The 23,453-nt window shown below is 37.8% G+C and overlaps 1 protein-coding gene and 1 long non-coding RNA gene across 11 annotated transcripts; both read left to right on the forward strand.

Moving 5' to 3' along the window:
• On the forward strand, positions 1–5,776 carry LOC127430617 (uncharacterized). 2 transcript variants are annotated; one of them, XR_007895462.1, is made up of 9 exons: positions 1–404; positions 707–926; positions 1,029–1,120; positions 2,517–2,666; positions 2,820–2,939; positions 3,602–3,725; positions 3,829–3,925; positions 4,476–4,669; positions 4,878–5,776. It is a non-coding gene; the product is annotated as an uncharacterized LOC127430617 (long non-coding RNA). The 2 variants fall into 2 exon arrangements; XR_007895461.1 differs by having other exon boundaries at positions 2–926.
• A 496-nt stretch (positions 5,777–6,272) lies between these two features.
• Positions 6,273–23,047, forward strand: LOC127430602 (glutamine synthetase-like). 9 transcript variants are annotated; one of them, XM_051680486.1, is made up of 11 exons: positions 6,273–6,412; positions 6,529–6,607; positions 12,610–12,683; positions 13,476–13,524; positions 13,726–16,096; positions 17,001–17,198; positions 17,296–17,457; positions 18,618–18,764; positions 19,470–19,597; positions 19,680–19,879; positions 20,917–23,047. In XM_051680486.1, the coding sequence occupies exons 6-11, from the start codon at positions 17,030–17,032 to the stop codon at positions 21,224–21,226; spliced, it is 1,116 nt and encodes a 371-aa protein (XP_051536446.1). In that variant the 5' UTR covers positions 6,273–6,412; positions 6,529–6,607; positions 12,610–12,683; positions 13,476–13,524; positions 13,726–16,096; positions 17,001–17,029; the 3' UTR covers positions 21,227–23,047. The 9 variants fall into 9 exon arrangements, with proteins under 9 accessions (XP_051536446.1, XP_051536449.1, XP_051536448.1 ...); XM_051680488.1 differs by having other exon boundaries at positions 6,301–6,607; positions 13,721–16,096; XM_051680484.1 differs by having other exon boundaries at positions 6,301–6,607.
• The last annotated feature ends 406 nt before the right edge of the window (positions 23,048–23,453 follow it).

Here is a 23,453-nt window from a genome sequence, read left to right on the forward strand (position 1 = left end):
GAAATACAAGAATCAGCAAAATACACATGACACATATAATGATAATTCACCATTTTTGATAATTCATTGTTGCACAGAAAATCAATGTGATATAGTATTTATTTGTATGAATATAGTAATTATTTTTCTTGTTATAAACAAAGTAATAGATATCCTGTGATAGTAAACTTATATGGATATGAAATAATCAAAAAAATATAATTTATGGAAGTGTAAAATAAAAAAACAAACACTCATACTCACATCGCTCATAATTTTCCATTTGCTCTTTCCCAGGTGGTCTCATTGTAAAGTTGTTATTTACTGATGACACAGAAGAGCTGTTGTGGATGCGCAGTGGTGCCCATGGCAACATCTGGCATGACGGCCATTGCCCCGTGCCTCCTCAGCTCACTGCTTTTCAGGTGTACACAATTTATTAAATGTTCAAGCTGTTTACATGTTTGCCGTATGCATGATTTGTTAGCAAAGCACATTATGGCTCTGTGTATGGCCATACAGTACATAAAGGCTTACAGTATATTAAATGCAATGACATTCGAAAAAAATTTAAGTCTGGCTGAAGTGTTCAAACCTTTTTAGAGCCACTGTATTGTATAACAGAATAAGATTGTTCAAATTCATCAGACAAACTTAAGCCTTGTTCATTTAATAGATTTATCCTCATTTCTCCTTGTTTCTCTCCCTTTCTCTTTCTGTTATTTAGCTGGTGTGTGAATCCATGCACTCTGGTTTTGATGGTCAGCTGGCTTTGGATGATGTGGCATATGTGTCAGTGTCATGTTCTCTGCCCACTATGTGTCAATTTGAGAGTCAGATTTGTGGTTACACCAGTTCTGGAGGAGCCAAGTGGTTACACCAAAACTGGGCATCAACCAGAACTGACCCTGAGACCGACCACAGTCGGTGCACAGTTACTATGCACAGTAAGAAAGTGCAATGCTTATGAAATGAAACATATTCTGTTTCCTTATTATGCTTAAAGGATTGAATCAACTATTGTGTGTAAAAGTATGTTTATGCTTTAGCTACAGTTTGAGGTGGAGGGAGGAGGGGCAAAGAGAGTTTTATTACCATTGATGACATCACCTACTCAAAGCTGTCAGCTGTCCCACAACAGGTTTGTATTATGACAGCCAAGTTATTTTTAAAGGAATATTCAGAGTTCAATACAAGTTAAGCTAAATCGACAGTATTTGTGTTATAATATTGATTACCACAAAAATTTATTTTGAATCGTTCCTCCTTTTCTTTAAAAAAAGCAAATATTGAGGTTGCAGTGAGACACTTACAATTGGAAGTGAATGGGGCCAGTTTTTGGAGGGTTTAAAGGCAGAAATGTGAAGCTTATAATTATATAAAAGCACTTACATTAATTCTTCTGTTAAAACGCATGTATTATTTGAGCTGTAATGTTGTTTAAATAGTAATTTCACAGTCATTTTAGGGTTTTAGAGTTTGTTGGCATTACATCGTCATGGCAACGAAGTTGTAAACCTGGCTATAACTTTACATAGAAAAGGTTAGTAGGGATTTTATCACACTTAAATCATTTTACACGCATAGTTTTGATTGTAGCTATACTTTTGAAAAAGTGAGTATTTTACTGTAAAAAATTTGGCCCCCATTCACTTCCATTGTAAGTGCCTCACTTCACCTAGATTTTTGCTTTTTTTAAAGAAAAGGAGGGGCAAGTCAAAATTAATATTTGTGGTAATCAATATTATGCCACAAATGCTGTCGATTGAGCCAGAGTATTTAACAGAGATGGGCCACATCTATTAAAATGAACGGGAGAAATTGGAACGCTCAACCAAGGAGCTCTAAGCTCCAACGGTCAACTGATGTAGAAAGGAAGTCCTGCCTTACAGTTAAAAGTGCCAATCACCTTTTAGATACAGACATCACCTGTCAATCAACTCTATACAAGCCGGGAAAATTTCATTTTTTTAGTGTAATCTGAGGTAAAGGATCAAAATTTATGATACCAGTATTGTCAGATTTTATTGCTGATTTGAAGTATGTTCTTTGATTGTAATCTTGGCCAACTGTTTTTGAGATTTTGGTCTTTCTCCATTCAAGTAGATAGCACTTGCTTGACTGGAAATAGCCTCCTAAGAGCGTTTCAAAGATGGCCGACTGTGGACTGACTTGCTAGAAAGACTTTGATTGAGCTGAACTTGTATTGAACCCAAAGTATTCCTTTAAGTTAAAGTGGTCATAAAATCAAAATTGTCCCTATTTTCTTTCTTAAGAATTGCTCTTGGTCTTGTTGTGCTATATTCATTTTTGTGTGTTAAACCAAAGGCACAAAATTTGTGTCTTTGTAATCTCTTATAAGAATGTAACAACTTGCTCTGCCTCTGAAACGATTTTCAGCAAGCTCTCTACTTTTTTAAATCTTCCCTTCTATCAACCTGTCATAGAAACCGCTTTTTACCATCCAATCAATTACAATGTCCAGCCCTAAATTTTTTCATCAGCTTTTTTTTAATCCTGTTTCATGTGTGCTTCAGATAGCATCTGTGATCTAGAGAGAGGTCTGTGTGGATGGTCCAACACTCAGAACCCATCACTATACTGGTTAGATTAGGACCTGACCAGTGCACAAGCTGAGACGTTCTACGGCGCACCACCCAATGACAACACACTGCACACAGAGGAAGGTGATTTATGTGCTTAAATAGGCTTACCAATACTGTATGTAATACTAAGCATTTAGTAAATAATCTAGACCTTCATTCTCATTCACTTTAAACCTGAATAATAATATATAGTCAGAGAAAGTGGGTTTAATTTTGTCCTCTTTTTGACTATAGGTCATTTCCTGTTTCTTCCTGAGCGTGACACTGCTACCTAGAATGCCTGGCTGCTGAGCCCTCACCTGGCACCAACCAAAGAAACCTGCCTGATCTTTTGTGTTTATCAGCCAACCCTGCGTACGACCACATCTATATCATCAAACAATCGGTTTTAGTTGTCTGTCACATCAGTTATTTTGTCACGCTAAGACCAACTTTGTATGTCCCAATTTAGTATATCAAATTAGTATTACTCGTCAGGTCTAAGTGCGGAGATCAAATGCTTCAACAGGTTAAACTAGTTTTAAAAGTAGACGGTTGATGGTTATACAGTCAGAAAATATATAGTAAGACAAATCGCAATCTTGATGTATAGATAAAGTGAAAACTTAAAACAGATTAAAGCCTGTTGTGGTTTTGCTTGCAAATAAATTTTTTGACACTTGGAATTTGAATTTACAAGCATTCCGTTTGAATGTTTGAATGCTGTTTGAACTTCTGTGTGTGTAAGTCAGTGGTATTTTTCTGATATTTGATCGTTCACTGTGCGAAAACCATAAATTTGATCAGTGATAAAAGACATAACATAGTATTCCTGAACAGTCTGATGGTCTATGCTAAGTTTGGTGGATGTAACTTGAAAGCTCTAGAAGTTAGTTTTTGAAATTTTGCTCTTAGTTTAGGGATTTTGAAAAAAAAACCTAAACCAAGTTTGTAGAAAAACAGTATGTTGGCTTTGTCAAGCTAACATAATAATTATAATGTCAAAATAATGATTTTAATATTATGTTCTTTCAAAGATGACAGTAAACTCATCGTATGGAGGCTGTCTGGAGGGTCCAAACATGAATTGCTGACACTGGATGAAGGGGTGAAGGTTGGAGATATTTCCGTGTCAATATCACCTCAGAAACGGAATAGCAGGTCACAGCTTATATTAAAACCTACTGTATTCAACATTCTTACAGATTCTGCATGAAGTTTGTTGTGTGATTATACTGATTATGTGTGATTTAATGAGATGCAGATTGTATTGGAGGGATTTAAATGACAGAAGGGTGTTCTTGCCCTGGATGACATAAAATATACGGTTGGAGTGAACTGTGCTGGGACAGACCAGACAAGTAAGAGATTGTTAAATTCAGAAATGTGTTAGAATGTGTCAAAGTTAAATTTGTTAGAATCCAAAAACTTTATATTTTAGTGTAGTGGAATTCAGATTGTGAAAATTATTTTATGACTTTTTTATTGCAAATTATATTGTTAGCATAACAAAGCATAAAAAGTGAAAGATTGCAATGTCTTAGTATTTGGTATGTCCCCCTCGACATCCCAAATAGTGCACTCGAACAGCATGAACGAACTGGCATGGATGCCACAAGGTTGTGTTAATCCTGATGCTTTTAAATCTACTTATTTGATTAGTAATCTAGAAATAGTGCAGAATCTTACATTTTCCTCTTAAGTATTCATTTTAAACCATGTTTCTTGCCTTGGTCTTATTAAATTCTGTCTATATTCAGGTTTAAATTACAATTATGAATACCAGATTTTCAGTGTGGTCTCAGACTTTTGAATCCCACTGGTGTGAGAACACTTTATGAAGTTAGTAACAACAAACCATGAAAATCTTACCAAAACCTAATTTTAACAACATAATCGTTATATTCACAGCACCACCATCATCATCTAACAACTCAAGAGCAATTGTGGCCTCTGTCATAGTTGTCATTCTGCTCTTGATCGTTCTTTCTGCCTTGCTGGTATTCTACCTGAAAACTATAGAGAGGTCCAATGCTTTAGTACAGAACACATCTAATGTAGCCTGCAGTGGCTTCGGCAATGACCTCTATGAATCCGATAGTACTGTAAGTTACCTGTGCATCTCTTGTTTTGTGTAAGAGCTTTCCCTTTTGGAGTGCTTTATTACAAAACCTGAATGTTCTGTTGCATGCATGAACTACACCCAATTTACCATTTCCCTCAAGTACATAAGGGAAATTAGTACCCGTCAATACTCTGCTACTCTGTCATATTTCAATTTGAATTTTATTCACTATTTTGGTTTGTTTGTAGGAACATGTGGCGGACGTGAATGACAATATGGCCGCATAGGAGGATGTCATGGTGATTGTGCCACCGACTGGATCTCCCGAGGCAAAACAGGTGGCATCACAGCAGGAGAACTGCTTGTGCCACCATGACACGACTAATGCCACATACTAAAAAAAAAAACACTGACCCTAAGCAAAAGTTACTCTTTACTATGAGCACAAGAACTTTCTGTAAATTACTGGGGTCAAATAATCCTGAAGTCTGCCTCTCAAGATCATTCATTTGTTTGAACTGATGGTATAGTTGCTGGATGTTCTGTCACCACCGGATGATTCCTTACAACCATTAAAGAATCTGAGAATCTCAACTCATGTCACTGTATGATTCAAAGAGAAATGCATTCCAGACAAGCACAGATCTATTTAAGTTGTACAATCTTATGCAGTGTTATTACAGTGTAATTGAATATATTGTATACAATGAACAGAACAGCAAAGTACAGGTACTAAGAAAGCATACAATGAACAGGCCATAGAGGGTTGTGATGTTAGATGTCATTAACATATATTATTAGAGGTTACACATGTTCTAAATCTTCTTTGTGTGGTCTCAGTGTGTGGTTTGAATCCTGTAACATGGTGTGGGTAAATGATGGCAGTCATTAAGATGGATATTGCAAGTGAATGGTTGGTCAAATCTTTTGACTGTCTTTATGGATTCGCTCTTTTATAGAATAACAGGGGTTCCAGACAGAATTAACCAACAGCACTAAATTGTTAAGTGTGCAGTATAATGTTGTTAATTTTAGGTTTGAAGCAGTGAGAGAATGGACAAATCAATCCTGTTGGTCAAGAGATTAAATTATATATTGTATTCCTACTCTGCATATATTAAATTTAAAATAAAATTGAGCACATATTAAGAAAAAAAGGTTGCAATTTATATAAACATTTTTAAAATAACAGAACTACACATGCTTATGATTTGGTCAAAATCATTAATCTTAATTTTAATAAAAACGCTGTAAACTTTGATAACCTGCAATTGTTACCATAAAGAGCTATTTCTACCTGATCTAACCCTTCAGATTAGTTATGTTGGTGTAAAATGTTTTCAGTTTGATTCAGTGGTTAAATATTTTTTAGTTGAATAAAAGCAGTTAAGTTAGATGTGAACACATAAAGCATATTTAACATTTTTACAGTGTATTGTGAATATGTAATGTTTTTAATACACAATAATAATAATAATAATAATAATAATAATAATAAACTTAGTGCACACAGACGTTCAAACGTTTAAATAGAGGTCTCTTAACGTCGATGTCTCCATGGCAACAGCATCGCGACAAGTTTGTCTGCAAGCTCAAAGGGATCATTCGGGCAACAAAATCCTCCGGCAACGTCAGTAGTATAGGATGAATTGCATTTTTGTGAGTCAGAACTGAAGCATGCATAACGTTATCAATGGCGGGACAAAAATATCGTTAATATATTATTTTCGAATCGCGAGACTGATGAAGAAGGGGCTCGTGGAGGGAAAACAGACATTTGCGCGTGAGTGATATGCATTGCTGTGCAAAAAACACATGACAAACAGCGAATAAGTTGTTCTACAGTCACCGGCAGTATGGACCCCGGTGTGCTTATATTTTTACTATACATAATGATAGCGCACGAGCTGGTCTGTGGACTGATGCAGTATAGAAGAGAAGCAGCTAAGCCACATAAACGCCTGATGCGGTGCACCAGGTAAGATTTAGCCTAGTCAGGTAAGATGTGTGTTTGTGTGTAGACAACGTCTCGGTTACGTATGTAACCTCGGTTCCCTGAGATGAAGGGAACGAGACATTGCGTCAGTAAACTGAAGCTTATGGGAGTGTCCTTTTACACTATGTCCTAGTTGAAACCCTTCTACAATAATGCCAATTCTGAGATTGGCTATGGTGTTTTAGCCCTACCCTTTTAGGCGCGAATCTGTCAGGTATAAAAGCAGCAGGCAAACACCATTCCTTAAAATTTTCAGTCTGAGCCTGTAGTGCGGCCAGCATAAGCAATGTCTTGTTCCTTTCATCTCAGGGAACCGAGGTTACATATGTAACCGAGACGTTCCCTTACGATTCAGTTCACTTGACATTGCGTCAGTAAGCTGACGCTTATGGGAAACAGTCCCATCATGCCGCACTACACGACATAACCCTCCCAGAGAGGAAACATGATGCTGCAGTCCCGACATGAGTATACCGCATGTGAATGACCCTCATGGTGAGCCAGGAGGGGAACACTCAGAATGGATATATGAACTATAGTCATATATTCGGGGTTTTATTTATAATGAAAGTGCTTTTGAATTTTGGGAAATACAATAGTCTGAATGCAGGCAGTTGTGTAAAATGACAGGGAGCCTGCACTTAAAAAGAGGGGCATAAGTATATGTTTTGCCAATGAAATGGCAAGCGCTCTATTTTAGTTATTTATGTATTTTTTATTTTTATCCCTTTTCTCCCAATTTGGAATGCCCAATTCCCACTACTTACTAGGTCCTTGTGGTGGCACGGTTACTCACCTCTATCTGGGTGGCGGAGGACAAGTCTCTGTTGCCTCCACTTCTGAGACCCTCAAACTGCGCATCTTATCACATGGCTTGCTGTGCATGACACCGCGGAGACTCACAACATGTGGAGAATCATGCTACTCTCCGCGATCCACACACAACTTACCACGCGCCCCATTGAGAGCGAGAACCACTTAATCGTGACCACGAGGAGGTTACCCCATGTGACTCTACCCTCCCTAGCAACCGGGCCAATTTGGTTGCTTAGAAGACCTGGCTAGAGTCACTCGGCACACCCTGGATTCGAACTCGCGACTCCAGGGGAGGTAGTCAGCATCAATACTCGCTGAGCTACCCAGGCCCCATGGCAAGCGCTCAAGACAGAGAGGACTAGCGATGAGAGAGATTTTATGTCTAAGTTGTAAAACCTAGCGAATGTGTCTTGAGAAGAGCATCCTGCTGCAAAACATATGTCTTGTAAGGACACACCATTCATCCATGCCCATGAAGAGGCCATACCTTTAGTTGAGTGTGCTTTAACACCAATTGGGCAATTTGCACCCTGCGACTCGTAAGCCAGGGCAATTGCATCAACGATCCAGTGAGAAAGTCTTTGCTTGGAGACGGACATTCCTTTCGTGCATCCTCCATAGCACACAAAGAGCTAGTCAGACAGTCTAAACTGGCAGGTGCGCTCAACGTATGTGTGTAGCATATTGGATCGTATGACCATGTTCGATTGTTTTTAGCACCCAGTCGGAAATTCCCATAAGGACTCGTCATGCATCCATGTAATGGGACAGAGGGCAATTTTGTTTGTTCTTTGTATGATATAATGTGCTGCTCACCATTGGGACTACTTTTATATATATATATACATACACACAATTTAGCAATAGCAATAGCAATAAAGGATACTCAGGCCGAAGCGCTGCGTGGAGTAGGTTTGTCGCTGAAGCGAGGACTCGTTCACCAACAAAGTGTCAACGGCGGGATGTAGAATGTCCGCCAGAACACTTCAGGAGAGCGCAGAGTCTTCTAAGCTTGCGAAGATTCCATCCGCTGGCTTGTGTATTTCGAAACAGACGAAGGTAGAGGGCTTCTAAGACAAGAGATGAATCACTGTCTTGAAAGAAGAAAATTCTGAGCAGTGGTGTTTGCGTGCCTGTTTTTATACTGGATAGATTTGCGCCTAAAAGAGCGGGGCTTAAACACCATAGCCAATTTTAGAATTGCTGTTATTGTCGAAGGGTTTCAACTAGGTCGTGTAGAAGGACACTCCCATAAGCATCAGCTTACTGACGCAATGTCAAGTAAACTGAATCATAAGGGAACTAGCTATACTTTAGGGACAAATTTGTTTCCAGTAGTTTGCTAAGTCTGACAAACAAAGATATGTCCTTATTTGTGATATATATATATATAAGGCAACTTTTTGCTTTTAAAAAATATTTAGTTGATATATATATATATATATATATATATATATATATATATATATATATATCAACTAAATATTTTTTAAAAGCAAAAAGTTGTCTTGTCATTTAGGTATCATTTTTGGTTCTATCTGGTAGCTTGTTGATTAGAAAAAAAATATAAGGACACATACAACTAAAAACCTTAAAGATCAAGAGACACAAATTCAGTAAAGTGTCCAAACTTTTGGTAGTATGTGTGGTTGCCTTCATAACAGTGTGGACTTCACTCTTACTGCCAGTGCCCATGTCTGTCATGGAACATGGAGAGTCAGTAAACAGCCGGTGCGGACCAAGAGGCGAGACTCGAAGAAAAGTGGATGTATCATCAGGAAAGCATGACAAGCAGCTGTCGGAGATAATTATTGACTTTGGATTTCTCAATCATCCTTCCAGCACTGTGACAATTCACTGAAGCTACTGTATGCTGGGCCACTGCTTCTCACACATTCATTTTAATCAGTACCGGTCCTTCCTATTGACCTTTTCAAGGACTGTTCATTGGTTACGTCAAGTGGCATCATTTTTGTTCGATGAACATTTCCTGCTTGTCAGAACAGAGACTATTAAGCAGAGACGGGCCACTTCTATTAAAATAAATGGGAGAAATTGAAACGCCCGACGGCAACAGCAGCCAATGGTCAACCAATGTAGAAAGGAAATCCCGCCTTACAGGTAAAATAGCCAATCACCTTTTAGATACAGACATCATGTGTCAATCAATCGAGAACGTGCATGCACATTAGCTGTACAAGACGGTGCTCCTCTCCTCGGGAGACCGGTCTCTACCTGCTGGCGCCTTCGCAGGTCCCAGAACGAAGCGAGTGTCTGGTGCGAGTTGGATGCGTTGCCGGACCGGCACCCCGGCACCCCGGCGCGAGTTAGATGCGATGCCGGGGATTGGAGCATGCATCGCGGCCGACAGGCCAGGATGCAGGGCCGCTATTACCATCAAGTGCTGAGGCCCAGGGAAGCTGGGTTGCTTGAGCAAAGCTGCCGCTCCACACGCCTCAGACAAAGGTGTCCCGGCCGCCAGGACCCCGTCCACTATCACCTGGACCTTCCCCTGTCTTCACTACTCTTCCTTCACATAGCCCTTTCCACCGCAAAGGCCCCAGGTTTCCTTTTGTTTTGGACATTTTAAATAAATGCCTCTCCTAGGCCTAATGCCACACCCACTGTGCCCGTCTTTTGCTCACCCCATCACACAGTGTTGTCAGATTTTACTGCTGATTTGAAATATATTCTTTTATCGTAAACTTGACCGACCGTTTTGGAGATTTCGGTCTTTTCCCATTCAAGTAGATAGGAGCTGCACATTCATGATGCTTGTTTACATAGAAAAATAGCTGCCCAAGAGCATTCCAAAGATGGCCGCTGAGTGGACTGACTTACCTTGAAAAAGAGACTTTGTTGAAAGGATCTGGAAATACATTTAAGCTGTTCTAATTACTTTGTTTTTGTTTACATTCTTGAAATGGTCTATACACAAGTCGTGTAGGGCATCCGATCCGCCAGGGGGCCCCCACGCTGTCGAAGACCTTATAATAAGCAGCCAAGTACTAGTATTTATTGCCATGCAAACAGGGGGTCAGGAATTGGCTGGTTAGCAGGTCCCTGTTTGCCCCTGCTGGTAGATGCTGGAACTACACCACCCGAAGGCAAAAAGCATGTTTCTCCATAGACAGCCATTCAAAATTAGCCGTGTTTTATGACTAAATAATTTTTTTTCCAAGAACCATTTCAATTTAAATTATTTAATTACATTACAGCACATCTTCATCCGGTGACTGATTGTTTTTGAAGGGCTTTTAAAAGCATGAAATATATTTATATTTTCCCGTCTATTCCAATTAACGAGGGATCAGTCAAGTGACCCCTAATCCCCGTACTGAGCGCCCATGAGCAAAGATGGCAGCCTCCATTTTGCTAGCTTTCTGGGAACCCTGCGCTAGCTGAGCACAGCAATAGAGATGAATGGGGACGCAAACGGATAGCTCCCTCCAAGTATTTTATAGCTCCATGCATGCAAACAGGAACAGGAGGCTGTACGGAGGTAGGATGAAAGTAAGGTGCATTTAAACTGTACCGAGCCCAGTTTCCTTAAACTGTTCCATTCATTCAAAAACTGTGTCGGTTAAGTTGTTAAGTGTAGGGTGACCATACATCCTCTTTTTACTGGACATGTCCTCTTTTTCGGACCTTAAAAAAGCGTCCGGCCGGGATTTCTAAATTTGCGAAAATTCGGCTTTAGCTGCATTATGATGTGCATCTATCTGGTCTAATACTTCATTATGTGTGCGTGCATATTTGAATTGCTTTAACCCCTCTTTGTAAGTCCCGCCTTCTCGCACACCAATTGGTCGATTATAACAGGCTTGCAGCAACTATTGGCCAAATTCCTGCCTGTCAATCTCTCTGCGTACACGCGAAGCGCTGTTGTGTTCGGCATCAAACAGTTGCTTGACAGTAGCAGCAAATGACAGCTGAGTGGAAACAATGCCCAAACAAAAGTTCAAATTTACAGAAGATTTGCACAAAAAAATCCCATGCTTTCGTCCAGGTCGAGATCCATGGGAAGCAGAATATATGACATGTAAAGCTGGCACTTATGTGCCAGTTGCTAATAAAGGTGCAAGTGATTTAGAAGCACACATTAGCTCTGCGAAGCATAAAGGGTCAGCAAAAGGTGAAAGTTCATCAGGTAAATTAACGGACTACTTTTTGTGACCAGGTAAAATTGTTATCACATTGCTTCACTTTCCATGGCCATTCAAAATAATAGTAAATGTAAATGAAGATACACTCATGGCATCAAATATTTTATTTTAGTACATGGACATTCAAAAGAATGTTGGAAATTTGTATTTATTTATATATATTTATGTTATGCTAATAGAATGTCTTTTGCACTGTATTAAAGTTTGCATTCATAGAAACACTGTTTTGAACCCTATTAGCATTCAACTTTGATCATTTTTAGAAAGATAGATGGCGCTAGAGCGTTATTTTTGGCGAGCATTTAGCTGTCAATCAAAATTTGATTTCAGTTACAGTATTTCATTGTTCATTTGTCTTGCTCCCATTTTAATATTTTTTTATCTGCCTTTTAGTCTTCATTTACTCTTGATCATTGTTTTATTGTTCCATTGTTTGCAAAAACTTTAACATTACTAGTCTGTAAACTTAGCTTATCATTACTTTGCACTGTTACAGTGTTAGGCCATTTTAAATTAAGTGTAAAGTGTTGTTGTTGTTTTATGCCTTCTCAAGTTCATCAGTAAGATTAGCAGCACCAGCGTAGACACCGGTAATGTACAGCTAGCTAAAGCAGGCACCAGTAATGTAGTGCCAGAAAGTGCCCTGCCAACTGACCCTGCAGAGTGGCCTTATGTTCCTTTTCCTTTTATTAATTGAAAATTGGCACCTTATATACCGTTGACGTATTGTCAATATAAAAAAATATTAAATACTAATGTTCTTTAGAATTAACTCACTGTATGTTGTTGTTTGTTTTCTACGAAACTGCTATTTGAAACAGACTTTAGGGTTGGGGGGAATCGTTTTGGGGGTTACGGACACACTGACGGGGGGCCCCCACACAAAGTTTTCCTTAGGGCCCCCAAAAGGCTAGGACCGGCACTGATTTTAATGTAATTGCAGCTATGGTGGTCATGGGTCAAATTGTAAACACTTGTTCTTTCACTTTGTCATTTTTACAGTTGCGTGTAGTGACGCTGGTGGCATTGCAATTGCACACTTCAACTTTAGGATGTCTGTGGAACCAGAGTTTTTGGTCAGTAATTTGAATGTATACTCCCTCTTAATTCAATATTTTGCTATGGTAGCCAAACACAAGGTTCAGCCCGAGCAAAGGTGTCCTGGGAACTGTGATCACACAGTTACTTAGTTATCACTGTGCACCTGTGCATGGAATTTATTGAGTGCTTAAAGTGGACTGTCCCAGAATTTAATCTATGCCATATCACTTTGCATGAAAAGCATTATCTAAATAATGACAAATGACATTTGCGAGATTGATTTTTTTTTTGTTTTTTTGTTTTTTGTGATTGTTCAACGTGGTTTTGTATTAATATTTCTGCCTTTGTTAAGGTTTTGTTAAATAATTGCAGTTACTTCTTGTTTTGTATGTTACAAGTGTGTATGATTTTCATTAAACATGCATTTCAGAGACTACTATTGTGTGGTTTGATATTTTTGGTCTCATCTAAGACTGATATCAATATTTTGGATTTTCATAGTTCAGCAAGCAGTTTCGTGTTCATTTTTGGGCTTGTCTGATCAGAAAGGTTTGAATTTGCTCTTTAAATATGTTAGGCAGACATCTGTAGTCATTAAAACATGTAAATACCATGTAGGCTAAAAATACAGCACACCATTTTGGGTGTTCTGTTTTACTTTTATTTTTTGTCTCAGAAAATAGATACGATTTCTCATACCTTATAATCATAGTATCAAGGTCAACACAAGATTTGACAGCAGTGCAGATGGGTTAGTAGAACTTATTACATTTAAAAAAATTATGTTGCATTTCTTGTTGATCATATTTTCCTTTATTCTGTTCCAGGAAAGGTTGGTAACAATGCCACAGCAATGAAGACAGATTGGAAGAACAGGTTATATGGCACTGCATGTTTTTTCTTTGCATCATTGCTATCTCTCTTTATAGTAAGTGGTGATGTGTCAAGTAAGATGCAAACATGCAATTTCTATTTAAGGAATTAAGACCATGTTTGTTCATTGGATTTTTGCAGTGGCCAGTATATTAATCAGCTTTAGTAATCAGGTAATTTACTGAGTTGTTATGCCCAGTTCAGCAGGTCTCCAACAGAAGTCCTTCAACAGAAGACTTGGCTCATCAGATGTGAATTGGACTGTAAAAATTCTGGTCCTCTGCGCCTTCTTTGTGCTGATGTTTCTCTTTACAGTGGAAAACAAAATCCTCACATTAACCATAGTGTGTACTCTTGTGAGTATGGGAACTGAGGTGAGAAGGATTTATTTGTCATCGAAAAGACTGACCATATTCAAAATCAGCATAATAAATGGATAATTCACCCAAAAATGAAAATTCTGTCATCATTTACTCTCCTTCATGTTGTTCCAAACTTTTTTTCACAGAACAGAAAATAATGTTGGGCAGAATGTTAGCCTCAGACACTATTCACATCCATTTTATGGAGAGAAAAAAAAAAGATGCAATGAAAGTGAGTGGAGACAGGCTAGCATTCTGCCAAACATTTCCTGTTGTATGTTGCATGGCTTTAATTTTATTTTTCTTTCTGATTGCACTTCTGTTCTTAGAACAGTTGTGCCAAACAAACCAATCGTACAAAATTGCCACAACAATGCAGAGTGTTTAGGTGAACAGTCGAATTGGATGTGCAGTTGAAGTCAGATGTTTACACACACCTTAGCCAAACACATTTAAACTCAGTTTTTCACAGTTCCTGACATTAAATTGTAGAAAACATTCCCTGTCTTAGGTCAGTTAGGATCACTGCTTTATTTTAAGAATGTGAAATGTCAGAATAATAGTAGAGAGAATGATTTATTTCAGCTTTTATTTCTTTCATCACATTCTCAGTGGGTCAGAAGTTTACATACAATTTGTTAGTATTTGGTAGCATTGCCTTTAAATTGTTTAACTTTAGTCAAACATTTTGGGTAGCCTTCCACAAGCTTCTCACAATAAGTTGCTGGAATTTTGTCCCATTCCTCCAGACAGAACTGGTGTAACTGAGTAAGGTTTGTAGGCCTCCTTGCTCGCACACGCTTTTTCTGTTCTGCCCACAAATTTTCTATCGGATTGAGGTTTGGGCTTTGTGATGGCCACACTTTGTTGTCCTTAAGCCATTTTGCCACAACTTTGGAGGTATGCTTGGGGTCATTGTCCATTTGGAAGACCCATTTGCAACCGAGCTTTAACCTAATGGATGATGTCTTGAGATGTTGCTTCTATATATCCACATAATTTTCCTTCCTCATGATGCCATCTATTTTGTGAAATGTACCTGTCCCTCCTGCAGCAAAGCACCCCCACAACATGATGCTGCCACCCCCATGCTTCACAGTTGGGATGGTGTTCCTCGGCTGGCAAGCCTCACCCTTTTTCCTAACATAACGATGGTCATTATGGCCAAAACGTTACATTTTTGTTTCATCAGACCAGAGGAAATCTCTCCAGAAAGTAAGATCTTTGTCCCCATGTGCACTTGCAAACTTTAGTCTGGCTTATTTATGGAGATTTTGGAGCAGTGGCTTCTTCCTTGCGGAACAGCCTTTCAGGTTATGTTGATATAGGACTCGTTTTACTGTGGATATAGATACTTGTCTACCTGTTTCCTCTAGCATCTTCACAAGGTTCTTTGCTGTTCTGGGATTGATTTTCACTTTTCACACCAAACTACGTTCATCTCTAGGAGACAGAATGCATCTCCTTCCTGAGCGGTATGATGGCTGCGTGGTCCCATGGTGTTTATACTTGTGTACTGTTGTTTGTACAGACAAACGTGGTACCTTCAGGCATTTGGAAATTGCTCCCAAGGATGAACCAGACTTGTGGAGGTCCACAATTTTTTTTTCTGAGGTCTTGGCTGATTTATTTTGATTTTCCCATGATGTCAAGCATTGGACACTGAGTTTGAAGGTAGGCCTTAAAATACATCCACAGGTACTCCTCCAATTGACTCTAATCAGCCTATCAGAAGCTAATTGGCTAATTGCCTAAAGGCTTTGACATCATTTTCTGTAATTTTCCAAGCTGCTTAAAGGCACAGTTAACTTAGTGAGTGTAAACATCTGACCCACTGGAATTGTGTTAAAGTCAATGAAAAGTGAAACAATCTGTCTGTAAACAATTGTTGGAAAAATTACTTTTGTCATGCCAAAATATATTTTGCTAATATGAAATCTGTGGAGTGGTTAAAAAATTAGTTTTAATGACTTAAACCTAAGTGTATGTAAACTTCTGAATTCAACTGTATATGACTTGTATGTGGATGTAATGACTGCTTTGTCATCCAAGGGTGCATTTAGGGTTGGACATCATTCATCAGGTATATCTTACGTCACATGCATGCCATATAAGCTTGATTACAGGCTGCCTTTATCTTGACTGATTCAGCAAACAGATTTCAGCCTTCATATGAAGTGGAGCCAATTACAACATCATATAAACTTCTCTGAGTAAGTATTCCTTGTATTAATTGATTTATACTTTTATGGCACATTACTGAACACACATATATTAATTACAGCATGACAATTAATACTTTAATGCTATCACTATATCAATACACTATAATTCTTAGAATAGTTTAATATATATATATATATATATATATATATATATATATATATATATATATATATATATATATATTAACAATAAAAAATGGACATGTACTGATAACAGGAAGACAAACCAGTTTATAAACTGGTTTGTCTTCCTGTTATCAGTACATGTCCATTTTTTGTTTTTATTGTGTGCACTCAGTGTTTTCTCTAACAATGAGTTTTCTAAACAGTGTTTTCTCTGGCGGTTGTCTTGTCACTTTAGACTAGAACATTATTTTCACTTTCTGTTTCAGGAATGCACAACAATACTGTACCTCTCATTCAGAAATGCAAATTTGCATATAAATAAAAAATTGGTTGACCAACAGCATTAAATCTTTGAATATCAGATCTAAGCTTGTAATTCCTTGTAAAATTACACTGCAAAAAGTGTTTTATCATTATGTCATAACAATCCATTTAACTTACGATAATAATCTCATCTCAATTTTAAGAGGTTTCAGAGATTTATAAAATATTGATAATAAAAATTTAGTAATTTCTGTAAATTTAAAAGTGGTTGAAAAAGTCAGTGAACTTAACCACAGGTTGTAACTTTGGCACCACTATAATTTGACTTTTATTTAATTGTTTTGTAAAACAGCATGCTCAAATTTCATGCATATTTTTGAAATGTTTATTTATTAAAGACCATAATCAAGGAGTAAAAACCATCCAATGATTTTTTCAAAGATAAGCTATCAGAAGAACACATCATAGTTTTGTTTTAATCTTTTTTGTTTTTTCTTCCCAGATTCATTGTTTACCGTAAACTGGTCCAGTATGTCTTGCGTATCTGACAGTTCTGGTCTCAACAAGGCCCTGCGCCAGCAATACCTCAATCTGCCTCAGGGAGGCTTCTGTCAGATCACTTATATCTGGATTGATGGCTCAGGAGAGGGTCTGCGTAATAAGACTCGAACCATGGATTCTGAACCAAAGAGTATCGCTGGTATAGTTTAAGCTTGAGTTGACCATTTCATTTCCTTTAGCTGAAATACAGTATCTCCAACATGTTGCTTATGCTGGTTTTGCCTGTTCTTTGGCAGATCTGCCAGAATGGAACTTCGATGGTTCCAGCACAGGGCAGGCTATAGGATCCAACAGCGACATGCTTCTGATTCCAGTCAGCATGTTCAGGGACCCCTTCCTTTTGGACCCTAACAAACTAGTCCTGTGTGAGGTGCTCAAGCACACCCGAGAACCTGCAGGTACTGTATAACAGATATTTGATTCTGTAGTTCAACTGGTAGAGCATTGCACTAACAATAGCTGGTCATGGGTTTAAAACACAGGGAACACACATAAAGATAAAATGTACCTTAAACGCATTGTAAGTCACTTTGGATAAAAGCCTTTGCCAAATGCATAAATGTATGTATGTAATGTAAATGTGAACATGAATGGAAATGGTTTAAGAAGCTATTAAAGAAAGGAAAATACAACATATTACTCTTGGTGCAGAATATTAATGGAAGGGGCTTGTCAAAAAAAAATTTTTAATCCATTCATCAGAGTAGATTTGTTTTTTAAAGTAATTTTCAGTATAGACACACACCTAAAAGTCTCTATTACAAAAAAGTTACAGAACATTTCTACCATTATTTTTATGGGAAAAAAAGATATGGTTAATTGAACAAATGTTGACCTACAGCGAAGCATGTTGTCATACTGTATGGAATAAGTTATGCCAATTGGAGCTTTAATTTTATTTGCACTGATCTAAGAAGAATACCTTTTTTTTTTATAAATGAAATACTATAAGATGAAATACTATAAGTAAGGGTCAATCCTCAGTCAGCCAGTCATTATCACAAAATAAACCCAGACAGGGTGATCAGGACGCCGACAGCACTTATTACACAGCTTCTTAGGAAATAATTTATTAAATTAACATGGAATAATGATTGGAGTTGAAGGTTATTATGTGAGGAGACCGTTTGACTGCTCATTATCCCATTTATTACAAGACTATTTCCCAAATAAATAAATGAATGGACATAAAATATTGATTTGGGTTTAAATTATTTTATTAGCTTACTTGTAAGGATTTGCAGAGTGATCCGAAAAGTAAAAAATTAAATTTGACTTTATCCCCGGATGTGCGGTCATTATTCAGAATTATCAGACCGTTCGATGACACAAATTATCTTTCGGTTAAAATCTACCTTCATGATATAGTTGACCTTTGCTTTAATGTATGCCAGTGTGGTTTTATGGTGATCACATTTATTTAGCGCATTGAAAACATTGTGTAGGTTGAACTTTGAGTGCCATGATGCTGAACAAAACCAAACAGAGAAAGTGGCTGTAATGATTTTATAGCAGCAAAACTACTGATGATCTCAAGCCTTGTATTTTGTCCTCCTAGAATCAAACCATCGTAACTGCTGTAACAAGATCATGGAGAAGGTCAAAGAGCTCCACCCTTGGTTTGGCATGGAACAAGAGTATACTCTTTTTGGAGTGGATGGACACCCTTTCGGCTGGCCCAGACTTGGCTACCCCAAGCCACAAGGTTAAAGAGAATGTCAATGTTATCATGAGTGGACTTATTGGTAGGCTACATGCAGAGAGAAATACATTGATTTTAAATCAGTGTTTTGGTACATTAACAGAAAGTTCCTACTTGATCCTACTGTGTGGAACAAAAATGTGTTGCTTTAGGGTTTAAATTGGTCATATCATACATGGTAACACTTTACAATAAGGTTCAATTTGTTAACATTAGTAAATGCATTAGGTAACATGAACAAACAATTAACAATATATTTGTTACGTCATTTATTAATCTTTGTTAATGTTAGTAAATAAAAATACAATTGTTCATTGTTAGTTAATAGTGCATTAACTAATGTTAACTAATACAATCTTTGATTTTAAATATGTATTAGTATATGCTGAAAGTAACATTAACTAAGATTAATAAATGCTTAATAAGTATTGTTCAATGTTAACTAATGTTGTTAACTAATGTTAACAAATGGAACCTTATTGTAAAGTGTTACCTCATCATTTTTTTTTAATCTTTATTTACCACTTTTTTTTGTCCATTTATAATGTTTGTCAATGTGTTTTTTATTCAACAAAAACAGTTCATAATGATTTTCCACTCTCTTTCTAACTCTTAAACCAGAATTAAACCAGCTGTATTTTTATTTTATTTTCCTGACATCTGGAACTGTTCAATTCCTTTCTGAATTCTATGTCTCTCTTCTGTCAGGTCCATATTACTGCAGTGTTGGTGCTGACAGGGCTTTTGGCAGAGACATTGTGGAGTGCCATTATAAAGCCTGTCTGTACGCTGGCATCAAAATCTGTGGCACTAACGCAGAGGTCATGCCCTCTCAGGTAACTGCCATTAAGTTGTAGTTATCTTGTTGGTATCTCCATGTTCTGTATGCCCAGTATGGATAGTTTGCCCTCTCTGCAGTGGGAGTTCCAGGTGGGGCCATGTGAAGGTATTGAGATGGGAGATCACCTGTGGATGGCCCGTTTCCTGCTAAACAGGGTGTGTGAAGATTTTGGGGTGGTGGCCAGTCTGGATCCAAAACCCATGAAAGGAGATTGGAATGGAACTGGTTGCCACACCAATGTGAGCACTGTGCACACCAGAGCGAAAGGAGGAATTGAGTATGTACTGATGAGCCATGCACACACATAAATCAGTGAGATTAGAGAAACTTAAGACATTTTAGCTACACTACATGGACAGAAGTATGTATTAAGCATCAAAATTAGGGCTGTTGATTTAACACGGTTATTCAGTGTGATTAATTATACTGTATATACAGTATAAAATAGACACATTAAAAACACAATTAATTATTCCCCCAGACCGTAATAAGGAATTTTCCTACCATTGGAGCAATTCAAGCTTGAAGTACCACATTCATGTTTTCAGCAGGGGGCAGTAAGCGCAAATAAGCTGTGCAGGCAAAAAACCACACCTACTGACAGCAGACAGTACAAGATTAAAATGCGTTCTTGTGTTCAAATACTGCTGGACAGAGTGCAACTCAAAATCCAGGTGTCTTGAGGTACCTGTTCTAAATTTCAAACTAAATTTAACTTGACACATCGTCCTAAAACTCTGTGTTTATGACGCAACGTAACCAAAGTCAGACGACATTCCAAAAGCATGCGTAGGACGCATGTGTATATAGATGCGTCCTTAGAAACGCCCTTATAATAAGTCTACCTGGACTGATTGACAAATTTAATTGCAAAATGGATTGCTGTGAACTGTAGGCCAATGATCGGATTATGTTCAATGATATGGAAAAAAAAAAACAATATATTGCCTTCTAAAGCAAGTTTTTTGTATTGCCTAATCAATGCTGTATTCATCTGCCACAATAATGTAATGTATTTTATTTGTATTAATTATTATATTTATAATTATTGAAATATTTTTTATAATTATTTATTCATTATATTTTTGAATAATTTTTATTTGGGGAATTTCTCGACAAATATTGATAGCCTATATGCAATTAATAACGATTAATTTGATAAAGTAATCTGCCTATCATGTAATTAATTTGGTTAAACATTTTAATCGATTGACAGCCCTAATTAAAATGTTAAAGAGCAACACAGAAGTGAGAGAGAGATTATTATTGTGCTTTGTGCCCATCTGACCCCCATAATCCTTCCCTCTACATTAGACATATCGAGAAAGCCATCGAGAAACTGAGAAAGCGGCATGCAGAGCATATTCGTGTTTACGACCCACAAGGTGGTGAGGATAACAAGCGCCGCCTCACAGGTCTTCATGAGACCTCCAGCATCCATGATTTCTCCGCAGGTGTTGCCAACCGGGGGGCCAGCATCCGTATTCCCCTCCAGGTGGGTCAGGACAAATGCGGTTACTTTGAGGATCGCCGTCCTGCTGCCAACTGTGACCCATATTCCGTGACCTGCGCAATCGCTCGCACCTGCATGCTGGAAGAGGAAGATGTCCATGAATTGGAATAATAATTTCTAAATTATAAATAGCAATGGTTTTAGTATGCCAGGTTGAGGGCATAGAATTATATTTATTACATTACCCCATTTTTTGAGGTTTGCATTCTCTGTAAAACATACACTACACATAATATTACAATCTTAATTTGAAAACCTATATAATATATCTATATTATATAGATATTAGCAATTCATAATTACATGTTCTTTCAACCATTAGAATCTCAGTTATCTACACTTGAAAAATGAATGGTTTGGTTGACAGCCTTTGGCAATCCTAAATAGTATAAAAATAAAGAATCACCATGTGTTTTTCCATGTTTGTGTTGAAGTTACAATACGTATCGATGATTGGAAAGGTTAATGTTATTAAAATGAATTGTATTCCAAAATGTATCTACCTGCTACAGTCCCTACCTGTAGATGTCCCCCTCTCTTATTTCAAGCAATTCGATAGCATAGCGAAGTCCTTCATTTGGAATGGTAAACGTCCCAGATTGCATTTTAATAAGTTACATAGGCCGATTGACAAAGGTGGGCTAGGCCCACCCAAGATTTTGTTTTATTACTATGCGTTCAGTCTCAGACATTTGGCTCATTGGTCACTTCCACCTGAGAGAGCCCCTCCCTGGTTTGTTATTGAACAGGCAGTTCTTGCCCCTATTTCGCCATTACAAAGCATCTCTATCAAACTAATTGGAAGAGTTAAATTACACCCCGTTATTTCGCATTTACACTCGGTATGGACTAAAGTGTCCAGATTGTTTAAATTGGACACTTATTTAAATGTTGCCTCAAGCATATGGCAGAACCCAAGATTATGTATTGGCAAGTCCCCTTTCTGCTGGCCAGAGTGGATTGTGAGGGGGGTTGCTACACTCGGTTACCTATAAGTGGAGTGTTGAGATCGTTTGAAAACTTGGTCCAACATTTTGGGATCCCCAGACCTCAGTTTTATAGGTATTTACAATTGCGCCACCTGCTTTGTACTATTTTTGGGCGTAGCACACACCCCCCTAAGGAGGCAGATACTTTGGGAGAGGTGATTGCGGCTTTTGGAAAAGGTCATGAGGCATCAGTGTACTGCTCCCTGTTAATTCGGAGTATGGGGGATGGAGCTTTAACTTCTATTAAGAAATTATGGGAGAAAGATTTGAATTTGGTATTGGAGGATGGAGTGTGGACTAAGATTCTGAAAAATGTCAAGTCTGCATCTAGAGATGCAAGGGTTCGCCTTATGCAATTTAAGATTTTACAAAGATTTTGTTGGACCCCCTCTAGATTATATAGGCTTGGTCTTAAAGACACACCCACCTGCTGGCGATGCCAATCAGAAGTTGGAGACACAGCCCATGTTTTTTGGGGATGTGTTAAGATCCAAGATTTTTGGTTAAAGATTCAGAATAATTTGCATGACATTCTGGGCACTCAAATTTTACTTTGCCCCAGACTTTGCATTTTGGGCGATGGGGAAGTTATAAATTCGGGCGACAAATATATTGGATAAAAAATTGGATTCTTACTGGCGTGATGATCGGTAGACAAATTATTTTAAGGGGATGGAAGTCAGACGGAGTGCCACCATTTCCGGAGTGGTGTGCGGAGATGGGGAGGGTGGCGGCTTATGAGAAGATTATAGATGGAAGGCTGGGGCTGGAGGACTTATTTTTCAGGAAGTGGGGTAGGTATTTGGCAGTTTTGGAGGACTCTAGGGGAAGGGATGAGGAGGGAGATGTTTAGTTTAATTATGTATATATATATATATATATAATTTTTTATTTAACAATAATATTGTATTGTTTGTGTGTGTGTGTATTTTATGTGACCACAGGGGTGTTCTTTGGGGTAGGGTGGGGTTGGTGTTTGGGGAGGGATGTTAATGAGTGTTAAAAGTTAAATGTTGATTCGGTGTGTATATGTTGTGTTTTTCTCTGTTGTGTTTTCTCTTTGAATCAATAAAAAATGTTAATTACAAAAAGAAGTTACAATACATTTTCCATGTCTTTAAGCAGTAAAAACATAGGTTGAACAGGAACGTTTTTTTACTGGTTCATTACACTGATGAGATTTAGCTTTTTGACTCTTATTTCATGCAGATTTAAACAGTACAAGGGTTTTTAGTATCAAATACTTCAAACTTTTTATAACAGATATCTACCTGACTTTGTGGATCCTGTCTAAAGTTGAATAAACCTTGTTACTCTGTTAACCCTAAAATGCATGGGCGGTTTGCCAA

This window comes from Myxocyprinus asiaticus, chromosome 40 (genome assembly GCF_019703515.2).
Source record: "Myxocyprinus asiaticus isolate MX2 ecotype Aquarium Trade chromosome 40, UBuf_Myxa_2, whole genome shotgun sequence".
Classification (NCBI taxonomy): domain Eukaryota; kingdom Metazoa; phylum Chordata; class Actinopteri; order Cypriniformes; family Catostomidae; genus Myxocyprinus; species Myxocyprinus asiaticus.

Excerpts from the sequence above, each read along its gene's own strand:
- LOC127430602 (XM_051680486.1), top strand. The coding sequence starts at position 17,030 with ATGTCTTGCGTATCTGACAGTTCTGGTCTCAACAAGGCCCTGCGCCAG. Across the intron at positions 18,765-19,469 it reads TGGCTACCCCAAGCCACAAG|GTCCATATTACTGCAGTGTT; the intron begins GTTAAAGAGAAT and ends CTCTTCTGTCAG. Across the intron at positions 19,598-19,679 it reads CAGAGGTCATGCCCTCTCAG|TGGGAGTTCCAGGTGGGGCC; the intron begins GTAACTGCCATT and ends CCCTCTCTGCAG.